This window comes from Aphanomyces invadans (genome assembly GCF_000520115.1).
Source record: "Aphanomyces invadans strain NJM9701 unplaced genomic scaffold supercont1.5, whole genome shotgun sequence".
NCBI classification, from domain to species: domain Eukaryota; phylum Oomycota; class Saprolegniomycetes; order Saprolegniales; family Verrucalvaceae; genus Aphanomyces; species Aphanomyces invadans.
This window is the reverse complement of record NW_008580150.1, coordinates 949,089-965,048: the sequence shown is the minus strand read 5'-3', so window position 1 is coordinate 965,048 and position 15,960 is coordinate 949,089. Positions and strand designations below refer to the sequence as shown.

At 54.1% G+C, this 15,960-nt stretch overlaps 8 protein-coding genes across 12 annotated transcripts; 4 read left to right on the top strand and 4 right to left on the bottom strand.

The window, feature by feature from the left end:
- Positions 1–576: 576 nt before the first annotated feature.
- Positions 577–798, bottom strand: H310_03345 (hypothetical protein; the record flags this gene model as incomplete). Its single annotated transcript, XM_008867162.1, has 1 exon — positions 577–798. A coding segment is annotated over one exon (222 nt), but the record flags the coding sequence as incomplete, so codon positions are not given.
- Positions 799–1,818: 1,020 nt separating this feature from the next.
- On the bottom strand, positions 1,819–4,175 carry H310_03344 (hypothetical protein). The gene is made up of 2 exons (XM_008867161.1): positions 3,409–4,175; positions 1,819–3,319 (listed from the first exon to the last, which is right to left on the bottom strand). The coding sequence occupies exons 1-2, from the start codon at positions 4,168–4,170 to the stop codon at positions 2,087–2,089; spliced, it is 1,995 nt and encodes a 664-aa protein (XP_008865383.1). The 5' UTR covers positions 4,171–4,175; the 3' UTR covers positions 1,819–2,086.
- Positions 4,176–4,533: 358 nt separating this feature from the next.
- Positions 4,534–7,322, top strand: H310_03343 (hypothetical protein). The gene is made up of 8 exons (XM_008867160.1): positions 4,534–5,227; positions 5,289–5,377; positions 5,431–5,532; positions 5,581–5,637; positions 5,686–5,771; positions 5,822–6,523; positions 6,579–6,726; positions 6,785–7,322. The coding sequence occupies exons 1-8, from the start codon at positions 4,564–4,566 to the stop codon at positions 7,223–7,225; spliced, it is 2,289 nt and encodes a 762-aa protein (XP_008865382.1). The 5' UTR covers positions 4,534–4,563; the 3' UTR covers positions 7,226–7,322.
- On the bottom strand, positions 7,198–9,559 carry H310_03342 (hypothetical protein). Its single transcript, XM_008867159.1, has 12 exons — positions 9,411–9,559; positions 9,264–9,353; positions 9,026–9,214; positions 8,853–8,978; positions 8,698–8,794; positions 8,604–8,642; positions 8,497–8,552; positions 8,361–8,432; positions 8,144–8,308; positions 7,634–8,071; positions 7,423–7,575; positions 7,198–7,379 (listed from the first exon to the last, which is right to left on the bottom strand). Exons 1-12 carry the CDS (start codon positions 9,519–9,521, stop codon positions 7,215–7,217), a joined length of 1,701 nt encoding a protein of 566 aa, XP_008865381.1. The 5' UTR covers positions 9,522–9,559; the 3' UTR covers positions 7,198–7,214.
- Positions 9,560–10,181: 622 nt separating this feature from the next.
- Positions 10,182–10,577, top strand: H310_03341 (hypothetical protein; the record flags this gene model as incomplete). The annotated part of the gene is made up of 1 exon (XM_008867158.1): positions 10,182–10,577. One exon carries the CDS (start codon positions 10,182–10,184, stop codon positions 10,575–10,577), a length of 396 nt encoding a protein of 131 aa, XP_008865380.1.
- A 21-nt stretch (positions 10,578–10,598) lies between these two features.
- On the top strand, positions 10,599–10,898 carry H310_03340 (hypothetical protein; the record flags this gene model as incomplete). Its single annotated transcript, XM_008867157.1, has 1 exon — positions 10,599–10,898. The coding sequence occupies one exon, from the start codon at positions 10,599–10,601 to the stop codon at positions 10,896–10,898; it is 300 nt and encodes a 99-aa protein (XP_008865379.1).
- Positions 10,899–11,455: 557 nt separating this feature from the next.
- H310_03339 (hypothetical protein) lies at positions 11,456–12,982 on the top strand. 3 transcript variants are annotated; one of them, XM_008867156.1, is made up of 5 exons: positions 11,456–11,815; positions 11,885–11,950; positions 12,009–12,151; positions 12,211–12,608; positions 12,664–12,700. In XM_008867156.1, the coding sequence occupies exons 1-4, from the start codon at positions 11,732–11,734 to the stop codon at positions 12,569–12,571; spliced, it is 654 nt and encodes a 217-aa protein (XP_008865378.1). In that variant the 5' UTR covers positions 11,456–11,731; the 3' UTR covers positions 12,572–12,608; positions 12,664–12,700. The 3 variants fall into 3 exon arrangements, with proteins under 3 accessions (XP_008865378.1, XP_008865377.1, XP_008865376.1); XM_008867155.1 differs by having other exon boundaries at positions 11,456–11,950; XM_008867154.1 differs by having other exon boundaries at positions 11,456–11,950; positions 12,211–12,982.
- A 260-nt stretch (positions 12,983–13,242) lies between these two features.
- Positions 13,243–15,955, bottom strand: H310_03338 (hypothetical protein). 3 transcript variants are annotated; one of them, XM_008867152.1, is made up of 7 exons: positions 14,855–15,955; positions 14,658–14,798; positions 14,537–14,611; positions 14,337–14,476; positions 14,165–14,291; positions 13,706–14,102; positions 13,243–13,647 (listed from the first exon to the last, which is right to left on the bottom strand). In XM_008867152.1, the coding sequence occupies exons 1-6, from the start codon at positions 15,941–15,943 to the stop codon at positions 13,962–13,964; spliced, it is 1,713 nt and encodes a 570-aa protein (XP_008865374.1). In that variant the 5' UTR covers positions 15,944–15,955; the 3' UTR covers positions 13,243–13,647; positions 13,706–13,961. The 3 variants fall into 3 exon arrangements, with proteins under 3 accessions (XP_008865374.1, XP_008865375.1, XP_008865373.1); XM_008867153.1 differs by having other exon boundaries at positions 13,243–13,851; positions 13,928–14,102; XM_008867151.1 differs by having other exon boundaries at positions 13,243–14,102.
- Positions 15,956–15,960: the final 5 nt, after the last annotated feature.

Below are 15,960 nucleotides of genomic sequence, written 5' to 3'. Positions count from 1 at the left end.
AGGACTACAGGACATCGACAAGTAAAGCAAAGCGCGATCGCTCATCGAGAGTAATAGGGTTAGTTAAATGTGTGCTGGTAGATCATATTGAGGCATTTCATCAGGGACAATAAGTCATTAATGGAACGTTGGTGCATTTGCATCTTTACACTACAGTAACATAGCCACATTTGCGCCATGCATTCATGATTTTTTCTTCCGAAATTTCGTTCCAGGCTGTGATGACACACTCCAACACAAATTTCACGTGATGGAGATGGAGCAACAGTGTTACCTGGCATGTTTTCCGAGGTCCACATCATGTATAATTGACGAACTTGGTCCTTAAAAAGTTTGTTAATCCCAACATCAAGTGGCTGCAAGACACAGGTGAAACCACCTATCAGTTAGGACAGTTTCACATCGTCAGAGATTTATTCAAAACAAATAATAGCAAATTACCAGGAATAATTTCGAGTTCTGTTCCTTGATCCGAGATCATATTCGTGAAATACGATTGCTTGAGGAACTTGCAGTCGTCCAGAATAAATAACGACGAGTCGGAGCCCGGGCAAATTGCTTCCAAACTTTCTTCACTCACAACTCGGTGTTTTTTTCGTCCATCCATGCAGTTTTTTGGCATGTTGCAAACACACCGTCAGGAAAAATAGCCGGCAACGTGGCCTCAATGCGAGCACTGAAGACTCCCTTGAACACAACAAACGGTGGCAGCTTTCGTCCCGAAGCCGTCACGGCCAAACATACGGTGATACGCGGGTTGTTGACGAGCAGGTACGCACGGCCACCGTCTTGGAGCCTCTACGGGCGACAGTGGTGTGAATCTTTGGTTCAAAATAGACAGGTGTCTCGTCTATGTCGACGACATGGTCCCAATTGAGGCCTTCCAATGTACCAAATGGCACAAAACGTTCGCACACCGAGGCCAAAAAGTTGTTTCAAGGTGGAAGACAGCTTCTACCCTTCGTGCGTTGGACGGCGGAGGCTCAACTTGTTTTGGCGCAAGAACTTGTACACCCAAGATGTGAGTGCCTTGGTTTTGCAGCCATGAAAATCAGGGTCAATGTTTCGAGCCTTGAGCACCAGCATCATCGTACTGATGACAACGTCGTGTTCACGTAGATACTCAAAATACTCAAGAACTTGTGCTTCCACGTCAGAGCGGGTAACTGCACGGCCAATTTGCGTGGAACTGAGACCGGGCGACCGCGCCACGGCAACCTTCAGTTTCTCGTGGTCGCAGACCTAGCGGAGTACTTGGTTGCCTTGCACGCCGTACTTTTTAGCGATCATGTAGACGCTGGTGCCGTCGCGAAGGTGCTGATTCACCACGTCGAGATTTTTCGTGACGGTGAGGTGCAGTCTTTTGCTGCTGGTGCGAGGCATCCACAAGCTCGCACGACGTGACCAAACAAAGACTGAGCGGGAAGTTTAAAACTTTAGTTGTATTTCTATCCAATCACAGAGTGCCACCCATGACATCCCAGAATTGGTTTTGTCGTTGTCTTGCACCAAAAACCTGATCTTAAATCCGACATTTTTCATGGTGCAACAGTACGACAAATACGGAATTTGAGTCGGAGGTCTTACAGTGGTACATATAGGAAAAAGAAATTTTTCGTGCTACATCGAGTTCGTAGAGTTCTTGACCCGGTTTGCTTCAGTCGACAAGGCTCACATGATACCTGCTTTGTTTAGTGGTTTAGGATGGAACACAATCTCCATGGCCGCACAGGGCATAGCGCTTCATCGGACTTGAAGCCAAGAAGCGGTGTACACCGTGGCGTCGCCGTAACTCCCTGATGTGTTCACTGTACACACACAAGTCAGTCTTGTGCACGGAGGTCATGTGGATTGATTGTTCTTGGACAGGTTCATGAACTTGGTGGCAGCACGCTCATCCACCTTGAATCGTATCTGTGGTCGTCATTCGAGGGCTTTCAAGAATCCATTCCCTGTCCATCGCACGAACAGTCTTTGAGCAGAGGGAAAGAATGCTGGCTTCTCACAGGACACAGCTACCCCGGTCGACGTGGCGATCATAAAACCCATAAGAAAAAGAGATCACAATCGTGGCGCAGTATTCGACTTATTTGTGACGCTTCGACAGAACCCCGCGATCAGTGAATCCGTCGGTGCTTTCGGCCGCCCGTTGTCCGTACGCGCCACTACCAAGCACGGCGCCATACTTGGCTTCCGGATCATGGTCTTCGTCATCGTCCACTCCGCGCTCTTCGTTGACATGTTTGAACACGCTTCGTTTGCCTTCGATTTCCGCCGCCAACGTCGCCGCCGCCAATTCTTGGTCGGCGGTGCCACATGGACGTGCTGTCGTGTACAAGTTTTCGTCAAACGCAGACTCCACCCCAAAGAGACGGCGGTTTGCTTCGAACTGGTCCCACTTCTTGGTGGACCCAGTTTTGCTCGACTCATTTTCCAAAGCGCATCCGTCGTCGCCGTCCTCAGATTCAGGACACCATGCTTGTAATGCTCTTCCGATTAGCTCGCCGCTGGCCGCCGCGGCGCTCGGGGGGGCTGCATTGAACCTACTCGATGGCTGTGCTGGCGTTGGCTTTGTTGAGGCATCGGGATTCGCAGTACGTGTGGCCGCCGAAGTTCTCTTGCCCTGTGCCGTTGGACCGCCCTTGGTTGATTTGTCCGTAACCACGGGCACCAACGGTTGATATAACGGTTTCTTCTGAGGCGGAGGGGAGGTCGGCAATGGTGGTGGCAGCGGAACATGCACCACTTTTACTGTTTTCGGCGCTGGCGGTGCTGGAGTAACCTCCTTCTTCTCGCGCTTGCGTGCTTGAATGTGTTCGTGCAGCGCTTGCAAACTCGATTTCGGCCACGTCTTCAGTTCGTCTGTGTGCAGCGCCTGGAAGGACGCACCTTCGTCGAGGAGGAACTGGATCGCCAGTACTTGGCCAAACTTGCAGGCCCACGACAACGCTGTGTTGCCGCACGCGTCTTGCACTTCCAGATGCGCCTTTGCCCGCAGACCTTCCTTGCACAATTTAGTGAGCAACGGCATGTGTCCGCACCCGGCAGCAGCCATGACGAACGTCGCTCCGGTCGTCGGGTCGATGAAGTGTCCCAAGTGCTCGAGTGTTACGTCACTCGACTCGTAGTTCTCCAACGTGGCCAGCAAATCGTCGACAGGGCCAAAGTCGCCAGATGCTGTGTCCTTGAGCATTTTTGCGAGCAGGCGGTCGCGATGGAGCGTTCGAATGCGTTCAGTTTCCTCAGGAGAGTCCGAACATGCGCTAAGGAACTCGAGAAGGAGCGCGTTGGCCTTGTCCGTGCAGTGAAGTGCGCTTTCCTAATGCAAATTGAGTAAGCTTACATATTCCGATAGCAGCGATGGTACTTGACAACCATGCAGCAAGCATGAAGGTTTAATATACGTACAATGTCGCCGAGCTCGTGGTAGATTTTACTCATTTGATGTAACGCGTCGGCGATAAAATCATGGCGATTCGGCAAGGGTGTCAGCGCCTGACCAACACGATTCGCATCTGGAATATCGACGGCCGCTTCAATGGCTTGACGGACGCGACCGTACGACACCAATGCTCGACGAAGCAGGCCGAGTTTTTTGTACGCAATCGCCATGTGCGCATGGAGGGGAAGGAGCCAGTCGAGGATCGCGGCGCCAGCTTTGCCGGGATGTGCAGCATCCATGACGACGATCTTCTCCCATGCTTCGACGGCTGGCTTCCAATGCTTTCGCGCGGCATGGGTGTACCCTTCCTCATACAGTTCCTGCACGTGCGAGGGGGCAAACTGAAACGAAAGTTCTGGCAAGTTGACGTCGGAGTCACCATGGGCAGGGAGATCGAAAATTGACCTTGTGTGGTGGGTTGCATTCAGCGCCAGACTTCTCGCCTTGGCATGAAGCGCCTCCTTTGTTGCGTCCAGACGTCGCTGGGCCGCAGTCTGTCCCGCCACAACAAAGGTTGTCTTTCGAGCAGCTTTCTCGATTGAAGCTGTGTTGCGTTCCGCGATAGACGATGGTTCACCTCCTCCTCGAAGAGACGTAGCCTTGGTCAATCCAGCTTTTCGTCTCGCCGCCTCAGGGGCAAGACGCAAGAAGTCATCATCAGAATCCGACGAGTCGGAGCCGTTCGACGCATTATCGTCGTGACGGGTCATCGAAAGGTTTGTTTCCATGCCACGATGGAATCGTACAGCGGCATTGGATTGGCCAGAACACTGGCATCCCATTGGTCAGAACGATGCCTCAATCGAGCGGTCCAAGGTGGAGATTGCATTTGGCGATGTGCGATTGGTCCATTTCATCCGGATGATTTTGGCGATGACCGTTTTTGGTTCAAAATTGAATTTCGGAAATATATTCGTAGCAGTCTGCTGAACTGAGATCCTAACTTTATTTGCTTTCCCATGTACTCCAGGGATGTATATGTATGCTTGACTTTTAAAATCATTCAAGGAAATTGATGGATAATATGTTCCAACAGGTCAAAACGTCGAAAATATTGGGATGAAATTATCCGGATGCGCTGAGTTTGGACGGGAAGTACCGAGTTTGCGGCGAAGTCGGCCATGGAAGGCGACGGACTCGATGACTTGTTTCCTCCGCAAGAGGTCATGGCCCAATTCGATGTCTTTGAATCATCACATGGAGAAAATATGGAGCCATATATTCCAGAGATCCATCATGAACGAGTTGATGTGGATCTCACGCTCCCAACAGACACAAACGACGACCCTCCAAAAAAGCGTTCACAAGATGCACCCCACGACACGTCGGCTACGAAGCGGGTGAAGGTCGGTGACCAAGAGTCAATCAGTGGTGGAATGCCACAAACTGGTAGTTCTTCACTCGCCCGAGCCTCGCCTCGTATGGAGACTGTGCCGCTTGTCCAAAAGCTGTCGCCACTTGCGATTACATCATTACCTCCCGAATCTTCTCCAGAAACTGTCTTCATGGCAAACATCGGGTCGCGGAGTGAAAACATCGTCCATAAGGATGTGCATAACGAGGACATTTCGATGACCGCATCACCTGTCGCGGTTGGTTCATCTCCGTCACAAGACCCCGAACGAAACATCTCCAGCACTACAGTTATCCCCACCAACAGCGAGAACGAGCAGTCGTCGACCCTCCAGAGAAGTTCGAAGCAATGCCTCATATGCCGATCGAAGAAAGGGTCAGTCGTGCTGTGTGTTGGCTGCTGGATCCCTGTGCACACGGCATGCATACAAGGTCCCCGCTTTCTTCGCCACTTGTCACCATCAACTCATTTACTTCGTGGATATATTTCCAGGCAACAAGTATTGCGGCAGTTGCACCATCGCCCTCACGAGTCGCCAGGTGGATCGCACCCTTTCAGACAACGAGCCTCGGGCTGCCGCGGTACTTTCTCAAACCCACTCCATGCGGTTGTGACTTCGTTGTGGTGGCGGTAGATTGCGCGGGGCATAGCCTTCTTGATCTCGATTACTTCCAACTCGGACAAATTCAAGCTTGTGGGCCACGTGGCGGCCCTCCACCTTCACGAGCTAGCAGCGGTGAGGCGCCAGTATCAAGCCTTGTAACATAACTCGTCGTCATCCTAGAGCGCATCGCCTTACGTCAAGCAACTCGTGGAACAGTTAATTCCAACATATTCCCGGGTGCTGTATCTCTTGGCATCGATGGCGCGAACTCATCCTGCAGCATAGCAATGGCTCACGGCGACTCTCATCCAAGTCCAATCGGACATGCTGAAACCTAAAGACATCGTGACTATCATAGCTGGTTTGGTCGGGTGCGTGGGACTCAAGGTTTTTCTGGATTTGTTTCATGGCCTTTCGTTAGACTGCAAAATGCGCACATGTCGAATGGCGTTGTCGGCGCATTGCGAGATCAAGCACTCAAGTACACCGTCGTCGACTTCTTGGGGTGGGACCCCAAGACAGAAGTCCCGGAGAAAGCCAAGTTCGCGGCCTTGTGCGGGGCCTGCGGCCTTCGCCCTGCACGAAATGCCTCGAGATGTTGCAATCGGCCGGTCACGTTTCCATCCGTTTTCGAACGCTTTCGATCTTCGCTGGTCGTGGCATGCCATGCCGAACTTGTCGGCGTGCCGATCGGGTGCACGCTTCTCGAAGTGTTTGCGCACTGGGGCCGCCTTCGCGAACTCTACCTCAAGCGACCGATCTCGATGTTCGACCAAGCCGTGTACTGTGATCAGTGGAAGATGATTTGTACGGCGCTCGACATCCTGAGTGCCTACGGGACCCGCCGCCTTCCCTTGCAGCTGCTCGAGCCCGAATTCAACATTCTCTGCAATGTCGACCAACTCGAGCGATGGCTGGAGTACGGCAACGTCGATATCTTTGGCCTCGCCCTGTACTCGCTCTCGCTCTTTCCCCCTTCGCCAAACCTCACTTCTGTTGTCGAAGTGTGGCAAGACGCCCTCGTGCACAAACAGGACCCGTCGCTCGGATGTTGGGTCGTTCAAGCCGAATTCCTTCCCCTGGTGGACATTTTGCGCTACAAAACGACAGTGTCGTGCTTAAAGTACGTCATGATTTTCATAAGGTGGCTCCAACGAATTGACTTGTACGTCATGCAGAGCGTTGATTCCAAGGCGACCGGTGGGTTTCGGCCCATGTCACGTGGATTTCTGGGCGTATTTGCAAGAATGGGCACGTCACAAGGCCATCCCCTGCGAGATCACTACGTCGTCGCGGCGCTTCGGCAACCTCCGCGATCTCTACCGAGTACATATGAACCTTTCTACGTGACCTTAGTGGTGTTGCTCATGCTTGGTTTGAACAGGCGCAAGTCGTGACGGCAGACATCGAGTCGAATCCACTCAAGGCAGCGGTCCAAGTGTACTTGTCTAGCCGGACCAAGCACCAAAAGCATGAAGGCTCAGCGACGACGGCGGGCGTCCATCGCGTTACGTCGAAAGGATGGGCCCGGTACTCGCGCGAAAGCGGGCGGCACGACACTCCTATCGCAAATACGGCCCTCACCATGAACGATCTGTCCATCTTTGACGGGCTCAAGTTTGCCGATGGGGAAGTGATTGACTTGTCCCAACCGAGCGGCCCCACCAGCGCCTCCATGGAGGATGCAGTCGATGTCGAGGACGTTCTTGACGATGACGACGAAGAAGATGACGATGAAGGCGATGGCCACGACGTTGTCCAAATCGACGCTCCAGATGGAAAGGACGGTCCCGAGGATTTGGAAGAGTGGGAAGTTAACTCATAATTCCGTACGTTAACGCACTGGAACTCATCTGGTCGGCGGGTTTGTCGCCAGGTTTTCGATATGATACGGGACGACGCACGCGATCGAGGCTGTGGTCAATTTCTTCACTTGTCACATCCATCAACGCGACCAACCCATTCCATGCCTCTCGCGCCTGTCAGCGCGTCAGCTTGGATGAGAGATGGGGATGGACGTACCCTGGCATGGTACTCGCTGTTGGTGGTCGCCAGTGCCAGCAGGGATTGCTTGAGCTCTTCGGTTTTACCCAAGTACAGTCTCTTGGCTTCCACTTTCAAACTGGTCGCGATAAAGTCGACTTGTTCTTTGGCCAAGTTCATGCGGTCTTCCGCCTGCATCCAGCAAACCACATGACCGATATTATCGCGAGACGGATCGACGAGCACCCACCGACACCATCTTTTGCTCAGCAATCATGGCCGACGCGGCAGCACCGCTGCTCGCACGCGCTGCCGCGAACCGTTCCTTATTTCGATGCATCGTCGCACTCGCTTGATGGACTTCCTGGATCGCTTGCTCTCGATTCGTTAGCACTGTCTTGACCGCGCCGACTTTGCCAGCCAGGTACCGAATGTTGGACACATACAGCGCCAGGAGCTTGTCGAGCTCGTCCTGGTACAAGTTGGAGACGGCCTCAAATACTTCACCCGCGTTGCCGACCAAGTGACTCATCGGCTGGTCTTCTCTTTCGTGGACGGCCAGCGCCGACAAAAATGTGCCGCACCGAGACATTTCGTACCCCTGGGATCGTCCTGCAGTGTACACCACGTCCGAACAGCGCACGAGTTCTTCGATGCGACTGCGATACTCGTCAATGTGCTCTCCGATCTACAAATCGAGGTCATTCTCCATGCGTTGACGGCCCTTTCTTGGACATTGACAGAGAGAGAGATGGGGTACTTTTGTGTAATCTTCGTCCGTCTTGATCTCCACCACCTGCTGCACCGAGCTGACAAAGAGCGAGTCCTTCATCGAACTCCACAAGCCCGACATCGTCGACGCCTTTGGGACGTACGCAGCGACGGCGGGGGCAATCGCCAGAAGTTCTCTGCCGGCCACGAGGCCCTACATAGCACGCAAATAAATTATCAAGACAGCATGACAAAGCACGACGCACTTCGTTGTTGGCGGTGAGAATGATTTGCACCTCGAACGCAATGGACAACTTGTCATGATTGCACACTTCGTTCTACGACAGCCGTATAAGAATCCGCAATGCCTCGAGCACACAAAGGATGGACTGTGACCCGTACAATAAAATGCTCGAGGCCTTGCCGCCTCTCTTCGACAAACGTCGCGTCCATGTTGCCTGCCCATCGCGGTTAAGTGCCAGAGAGACACAAGTACTCAATCACGTAACCCGTCCATCGTTTCTCAGGTATCGGAGGAATGATAGTGCCTGAGCAAGTCATTACAAGGTAAGCGACGTCGGCCAAGATGTGCTGGAATCGCACCACGGAAGCGGTCCGTCAGTCGCTGGTGCAGCCATTCGAAGTCGCTGAATCGACGGCGAACTTGACAGAACTTGACAGGGAACGACGGGCTATTGGCCTGCGCTCCGTGCAGCCGTGAGGAATCATACAAGAATGAGAAATGGAGGGATGCACACCGTTGTTGACACAACATATTGCGTGAACCGGTTGTAGCTGCTGCCGACAACAATCGGACTGCTCACAGCTACCTTGAATTGCTTCTCCTGCATGGATAGCGCGGCGGCATCGATGTCGTTTGGAATCTAAGAGCCTTTTAGAGTAGTCTAGGACAGCGAGGTGATCAGCTCACCACGTTGTCCGGTGGCCCTTCCAAGTGAAAGTCGGGGAGCGGGAGGGTGTTCATGGGATTCACTTCGTAGAGATATTGCATCTTGCATTTGCCCGTGCTTTGAACGAGCGCGACGAGTTTCATTGCGACGAACCAGCAATCCTTGCCGAGCCGATCCTGTGACTTACCGCCACTCGCCAACCGCCATACCTTCATGAGAATTACATCAGATCCACAGGGAATTCATCCTCCGTTGCACCTCTCGATTGGCATCGTTGGGTAGCGCAGCGCGGCGAATGAATGCAGCACCCTCGGTCCCGCCAACAAATCCATCGCCGTCGATGTCCACCTACACGTCGCGCATGGATATCCCGGAAAGATCCCGGCGCATGTCATATCACCGTACAATGTGAAACAATTTTGCAAACAAGACGCCTTCTTCGGCGCGGAACTTGATGGGGCCGCCGACAAAGTTGAGCACAAAGTCCGTCGCATCCGCGGACGACTTTAGCTCCATCGTCTTGGAAGCCTCCGGACGTTGGATATGGTCGGAATTCTTTCGATTTTGAACTCTGATTGGTTAAAAGGCGCCTTTTCCGGATAATTGCTGAATCATCCGCTTAATATGTGAGGTGTAGGATATATAAATTGAAAGTAACTTAGTTTTCACTTTTTGTATCTCATTATGGAGTATAAATTGAATAAAGCACGATTTGGGCACATGGGTTGGCAGTCATGTTGGAGCAGCGGACGACCAGCGACCGCTGTGAAAGGCGACGGCCGTGTATCTCGAGCTCCGAAGGATGTGGCTCTGCGGAAGCTGTGAACACGTCTTCCCAGAGCTCGGTGCCGGTGTCTATCATCCTGGCTCTGCGTTGATGTCGCTCGCTGGCAACAACCGTCCAGAATTGTCCGTATTCGTCTCGCGTACACAAACTGCTTCGGCATGACGAACCTGTTTGATGTAGACGATCATGACTCTTACCAACTCATGGCTATGACGCTCAAGGAAGAACGTACGACCTATTTTGATGCATCTTGGTGTGCAAAGTGCAGCCAAACTAGATCGCGTGTGCGTGGGTAGTGCCGAGGGCATTACATGTGGGCCGAGTACGGAGCAGCTTGCTGCAGGTGGCGGATTCCCTGACACCTTGGTCCATAGGACGTCTTGTACAGGATGCGACTGGGAAACGGATATTTCCGAGGACCTCCAGTACGCAATAGAAGCCATGGAGTTCGGACGCTGCTGATGTCACCACGCGTTGTACGACGCAATGGCGGGGACTGCCTCGACGAAGTCGCCAGAGGTACATCGAACCCGATCGCGCACGCAGCCGATCGGTCGCTGTTTTGCGGGTCAGCTCGGGCTCCGCATCTTTCCCGTGCTCGTCGTGGATTGCGAGCATCCATTGCAAACTTGCCCTTATTCGATCTCCGCGACTGCATTTTTCAACACGGCAGGGAAAGCGGCGGCCCGAATCCAGTGTCTACCTTGAAGGGTTACAGCGCTGATGTCACTGCGTTCTCGCCGGACGTATGGAACGCGTCCTTCAACAGCGTGGGGCCATCGTGATACATTCTTAGTTACGGTGAAATGTATGCGACGCTAGGCCAAGCGCTTTACCGAGACCTGGTGGCGCAAGGCTTCCTAGGGTACCAGCAGTCGCAGCACCCCCGGACGAAGGCGCAGATTGAGGCCGAAGAGGACGACCAACTCGAAGCTCTGCACTGGACCGACGAGCTCTACTCTGGCAAGTCAGTGCTCTTCATCACGCCAAGCAGGATCGGTCGACCGCACGTTGTGTGTCTCAACAAGATTTCGCTCGCCATGACCATCGGCCTCAGCTTTGCGCCCCTGATGGTGTGCTCGACGCCTCCTAATCGCAACAAGTAACATTGTCACGGACATTGCCCCCACTTGGGGCCGATTTCGAGTCCAAATCGTGCACTTTTTGGCTTTGAAACCGCGATTTGGACCAAATTTCGGTCCAAATCGTGGGGTTTTCGACGTGGACCGCCCAGATTTGGACCCAGACTGTGTGCAAAGTGTACGGGGTCGTCGTCATACCTCGATCCGGCAATGCGAAATCCCGCTGAGCATTTGCCGCATCCAGTGGCTCGATATGACGGGTGTGAGCTCGTTCCACACTACTCCATGGACCATCCATGAAGCGCGAGATGCCACTCGACAGGAACAGCTCATTGCGGTGCTAAACGGCCGTGTTGGTCTCGACCAAGAAGGCCAACAAGCGAGGCTCTTCACGTGGATTCAGAACTCTGTCGGAGCCATGTTCTTGGTCATGGACATGGTTGATGCAGTTTGCTCTCGCGGTTTTCATTCCAGTCACAGGTATATATCTCCATCGTCGTCTGTTCAATTGCTTTCGTCGATTGAATGGCTCGCATGGTAGCACGGCGACGCAAGGCTCCTGCGGACAAGAATGGGGGCTTCACGAGTAAGCAAACCGTCGACCGACGCTCGTAAAACGAATTCGACGCTATGGCCCCTCACAGCGCTGGCCGCACACATTATTCAGAACCGACCAGAAGTTGTCTCGTTCCACTTGGCCTCCCATGAAGGCGAGGAGTCGCAAAACGGCAGACGCTACGTCCTCAACTTGGTTCACCAACTCATGACCGAGCTACCGGCATACGCCAACAAGTACTCTTGTAAACGCCCCCGTCATAATCTTGTCCCCTCGAAGTAGTCTCTGGCAATAGTCGTGCATGAACTGTCGTTTCCTCTGGACCACGACCATGGGTGGCTTCCTGCAGCAAAACTCGCAGTTTCCCGATCTCGACAAGTACAAGGTGCCACCACCACATTTTGAGACCATCCATAATCCATTCGCTACTGACTTGTCCAACGGGTCCGCCCAGTGCTGGAAGTGGTGTGCGCACGAACCGCTGATGCTGGACGCCTTGAGTGCTATCATGCACTTTGACGTACGTGACCAGCGTGTGCTTGCTTGTTTCGGGATCCGTTGTTTTCCATGATTCGTAGGTGTACCAAGCCCAGAAAGCCCAGTCGAATTGTGGGTCGCCCTTCCATCTTGCCGAAGGAGAGGTCATTCTCCCGTTCGACTTGTCCTTGCTGAGCTGGCTCATGGACTCGCGAAGTGCCGGCGAGTATTTTGTCGATGTCGGGTGAGTGGAAAAATTCGAGAGAAATCAGTAGTTGATGGATAGGGTTGCCCTGCACGTAGCACGGGCCACGAAACGATCGGGTTGGGGTGCTGCGACGAGTACGAGAGCAGCGTGACCAGCGGCAATGACATTTCCAAGCTCGAGGGCATCTTTCCTTCTTGGCGCTTTCGACACAAACTCGAGTCATCGCAACGCAAGACGTCCACGCAGCGCATGCAACTGCACATCGTTCGCCACGCGACGAACCACTTGGAGGTAGGTATTCGCAGGGGCTTGTTGAAGAATCGAAGATTCTTTCACGGCTGTCGATTTTGTGTGGGGTTAAAATCCCACAGCGTCAAGGTCGAAGCGTTTGAGAGCACTCGAAGGGGACGACGCACAACGCCTTGTGTGCCAGCATCCATTCGTTTGTCGTCGTAGCTTGCGATGTCATTCGCCTGGGTGGCTGCAGGCGCATGTAGGACTCCAAGTGCGAGCATGCATTACACCATGTTGAACTTCTCCCATGATAGCACCGTTTACCAAGTGCACACCACACCGACAGGCGCGGACTTGGCCTTGCTACTCGAACTCCCGCCCGTCGTTCCATTCGATGTGCATGGCATGAACTCGAGGGGCCGTCGTGGACTCCATGACGTACAGCAGCACGTGGCGCTGCAGTTTGAAAACGAATCCAACCTTTCGAGTGCCATGGCTGGCGCTTCCAACTCGTCCTCGACGATTGCAGTAGAGTTTCAAAAGATCGGGATCGATAGCCAAGACACTCTCCATGCCGTTGATGATAACCGCCTGCAGGTCGTCGGACATGGGCGACGAATGCACCACTCATGGCAGCTTGATGCCATCGCTGCATGAAACGCGGTCCTCGCGATTGCCAAGCACAGATTCGACCATTCGATGGGCCAACGTTTGCGTGGCCTGTTCTGTTCGATGGCCGCATGGGGATGCCCGGTTTTTACGGAGCTGGGAGTTCGTGCCGTGGAAGCGCTGCGACCGCAGCACTCTGGCGAAGTATCGGCGGCACACTTGACGTCGGACGCTAGTTTGGCGCATGGGGGCGACTAATGGCTTGACTTGGTTCGTGCAATAAACCTGGCCGCGTTGGGCAATTGCGCCTAGCATCAAAGCACCCTACGTCACATGACTCTGAAAGCCTCGGCACCATGCCGCAAGGATTCTTGTGCGTGAAGCAGCGGTTTTCGGTGGCGACGGATGGCCGACAGCGTGGCGATTTGCATGCATTCAATTCGAGTGCACCCCTGGGCCGCCGACGACACGCTTGCGGGGCACACGGCTGGAACCTCCATTGCGTTGTCCAACGGACTGGCTACGCCCGATTTGCCATGGTGGTGAACGCTTGCGTTGAATTGAAACCATGTAACAGGTCGACTTGACGAACGGACTCAAGCGCATGACGCGCAAGACGATGGCGGCGCGGCGATCAGCAAGCTGGGACACGAAGTTGGAACGCGCATCTCGGTGCCAACTTTTTGTCCCTGCTTGCAGATGGTGACCTCATCACGATTCTCGTAGCTAGGGGGAGAGGCTGGCCACCTCGACATCACTGCAGACTCGTCGGCGCTGTCGTTGAAACTCCATGTCGATTTCATGGCTGGTATGTGCCACAAACCCACGAGTGGCCCACGTCGACAATGTGCTGCGAGTGCACGTACCGCTGGCGTCGTCGGCTCCTTCAAGAACTAGAACCATCGCATGGCATACCACCGTCATGGAACACTCAGGCAGATACAAGTCGACTCGATTTCCAATACGTACTACAGCAGACTAACGGGGTGATGCTTCAGTTGGTTTACACATGCGGCTCAACAAGCGCCGACACGTGGTGTGCTTGCGCCTCCAAACACTCGCGAGCGACCGACACAATTACGTGGCGAACGACTCCGAGGCCGGAATCGCCCAACACGCCGTTGTCGCGCGCCACGTCCGTCAGCTACCCAACAACCCGTCAGCATTCTGCTGCTTTCCATCCAGGGCAAAACCAATGCTTCGTACCTTCCGCACGATACGCTCGATCACCGTCATCGCCAGCCCATCGGTGGAAGCGTGCGGCTCGTCGACCATGTCGAGCTGAACCACCAACGCGTGCAGGAGATTCGACACACTGCGCCAGCCCCATCGTCTAGTTTCATCGTCAACTTTCAGTTCCACGACAAAGGCTACGAACCGCAGATCGGTCGCAAAATCCGCCGACGACCTGCTTGACAACACGACGATCACCAGCGCCTGAAACAGCGGGATGTGCATGGACCCATCCGTGAATTCTCGACGGACGGGACCCCGCCGAATGTTCATCGTGGCCTCACTCTACGCCATCACACCATCCAACGACTTAGCGCCGCCTCGCTCTCGTTTCAAAACACGCACCAGCCACAACTGGAACTGTCGCGCCGCGGCTCGGGCCCAAACTTTGCAGCGCTTGGGCAAATGCGATGGCGCGGTCTGCACAGAGCACGTTTGAGACCTCTCTTTGGATCAGCGAACTTACGTCGTCGACAAAGCCCAATGCCCTCCGTAACACCCGCCGAAGAGGTACATGAAGCGTTTCCAGGCATTCAGTCGGTAGCTCATGCAACCGATGACGCTCCAAAAGATGCGAGCTGAACACGGACTGGATGTGGGAAAATACCTTCACAGCCACGAGTCACGACGATGTCGCACCAGATCAACATAGATTACTCCTACCAAATCGAGCAGGGCAGAGAGCGGAGTGTCTGCTCCCAGCATCGGCGTCCGGGCATCACTGAAGGATGGGGACGGTTCTGGTTGTGGCTGGACTTGGCTAGGGCCTACCGTGATGGTAGGAGTGATGGCGGCGTCACTGACACGTGGAGCATTTGCGACGGAATTTGGTTGCGCCGACCCTCTCAAAGTGTTGCCCAGAGCTTGTAGCAACGCCATCATGATGTTGATGCCCGATATATTCCCTTGGGTAGATCCGCCGGCCGAGGAGGGGACGAGTTGTATCAAGGATATGGTGGTGGTGGCGTCTTCCGGTGGAGCCAAGGCCGTGGATAGCACGTCGCGGACCGACGGAGCAATCGTTTCAAGTTGACGAAGTAGGTCCACGGCGTCAGTGATACTTTGCGTCAAGGCCGAATCGTCGCCAACGCCGCGCCCTGCTTCGATAGTTTGCACGAGCATCGACACCTGGCGTGCTAGAACCAGAAGAGCATTGCTAAATGCACTCAAACTTGACGCCAGTGGTGAATGGGATAGCGAAGTTGTGGCCTCGGAGAGGCGTTCGGCAGCTTGACGGAGACCCGTGGCTTGAACGAGTAGCTCATCGATACGGTGGCGGGGTAATCGACGAATACCGGGCCGGGACCACACAATTGTTGATATCGGGGCAGATTCCTCCATTGCAAGCATATCGACGGGCGCTGAGGGTACCACGACGAGAGAGGTGCCGGGCTGGGCGTCCTCGGTGGCGTTGCTCGCGGTTGGGTCGGGAACACTGTTTGTTGGGGTGGCGAGTGTTGTTATGGTGATCGGTCGTGGCGGAGTTACCACCACGTGTACCGTGTCGCCGTCCTTGAAGTTGTAGTCGTGAAGATGCATGTTATCTCTGAGGACCTTGCCTTTGTAAATCAGTCGCTGCGTCGCGGCGGCGGTGCCTTTAACTTCACATATTTGAGCCTTCAATGCATCAATGCGGATGCCGCGCTCCACCGTCATCCCGATTGCAACCTCGTCGATGAACTTGAGGTTCACTCGCATCACAGCGGACGTTTCTGCGCCCTCGTCGGCCATTGCGTGCACTCCCTCCTCCATGCTGTCGCACGCACAAG

Excerpts from the sequence above, each read along its gene's own strand:
- H310_03344 (XM_008867161.1), bottom strand. The coding sequence starts at position 4,170 with ATGGAAACAAACCTTTCGATGACCCGTCACGACGATAATGCGTCGAAC. Across the intron at positions 3,320-3,408 it reads ACCACGAGCTCGGCGACATT|GAAAGCGCACTTCACTGCAC; the intron begins GTACGTATATTA and ends AATTTGCATTAG.
- H310_03343 (XM_008867160.1), top strand. The coding sequence starts at position 4,564 with ATGGAAGGCGACGGACTCGATGACTTGTTTCCTCCGCAAGAGGTCATG. Across the intron at positions 5,228-5,288 it reads GCACACGGCATGCATACAAG|GCAACAAGTATTGCGGCAGT; the intron begins GTCCCCGCTTTC and ends ATATATTTCCAG. Across the intron at positions 6,524-6,578 it reads ACGACAGTGTCGTGCTTAAA|AGCGTTGATTCCAAGGCGAC; the intron begins GTACGTCATGAT and ends TACGTCATGCAG.
- H310_03342 (XM_008867159.1), bottom strand. The coding sequence starts at position 9,521 with ATGGAGCTAAAGTCGTCCGCGGATGCGACGGACTTTGTGCTCAACTTT. Across the intron at positions 9,354-9,410 it reads TTGCAAAATTGTTTCACATT|GTGGACATCGACGGCGATGG; the intron begins GTACGGTGATAT and ends CGCGACGTGTAG. Across the intron at positions 9,215-9,263 it reads CCAACGATGCCAATCGAGAG|GTATGGCGGTTGGCGAGTGG; the intron begins GTGCAACGGAGG and ends ATTCTCATGAAG.
- H310_03339 (XM_008867154.1), top strand. The coding sequence starts at position 11,732 with ATGAACTGTCGTTTCCTCTGGACCACGACCATGGGTGGCTTCCTGCAG. Across the intron at positions 11,951-12,008 it reads GTGCTATCATGCACTTTGAC|GTGTACCAAGCCCAGAAAGC; the intron begins GTACGTGACCAG and ends CATGATTCGTAG. Across the intron at positions 12,152-12,210 it reads GAGTATTTTGTCGATGTCGG|CACGGGCCACGAAACGATCG; the intron begins GTGAGTGGAAAA and ends CCCTGCACGTAG.
- H310_03338 (XM_008867151.1), bottom strand. The coding sequence starts at position 15,943 with ATGGAGGAGGGAGTGCACGCAATGGCCGACGAGGGCGCAGAAACGTCC. Across the intron at positions 14,799-14,854 it reads TCTCTGCCCTGCTCGATTTG|GTATTTTCCCACATCCAGTC; the intron begins GTAGGAGTAATC and ends GTGGCTGTGAAG. Across the intron at positions 14,292-14,336 it reads GATTTTGCGACCGATCTGCG|ACGATGGGGCTGGCGCAGTG; the intron begins GTTCGTAGCCTT and ends CGATGAAACTAG.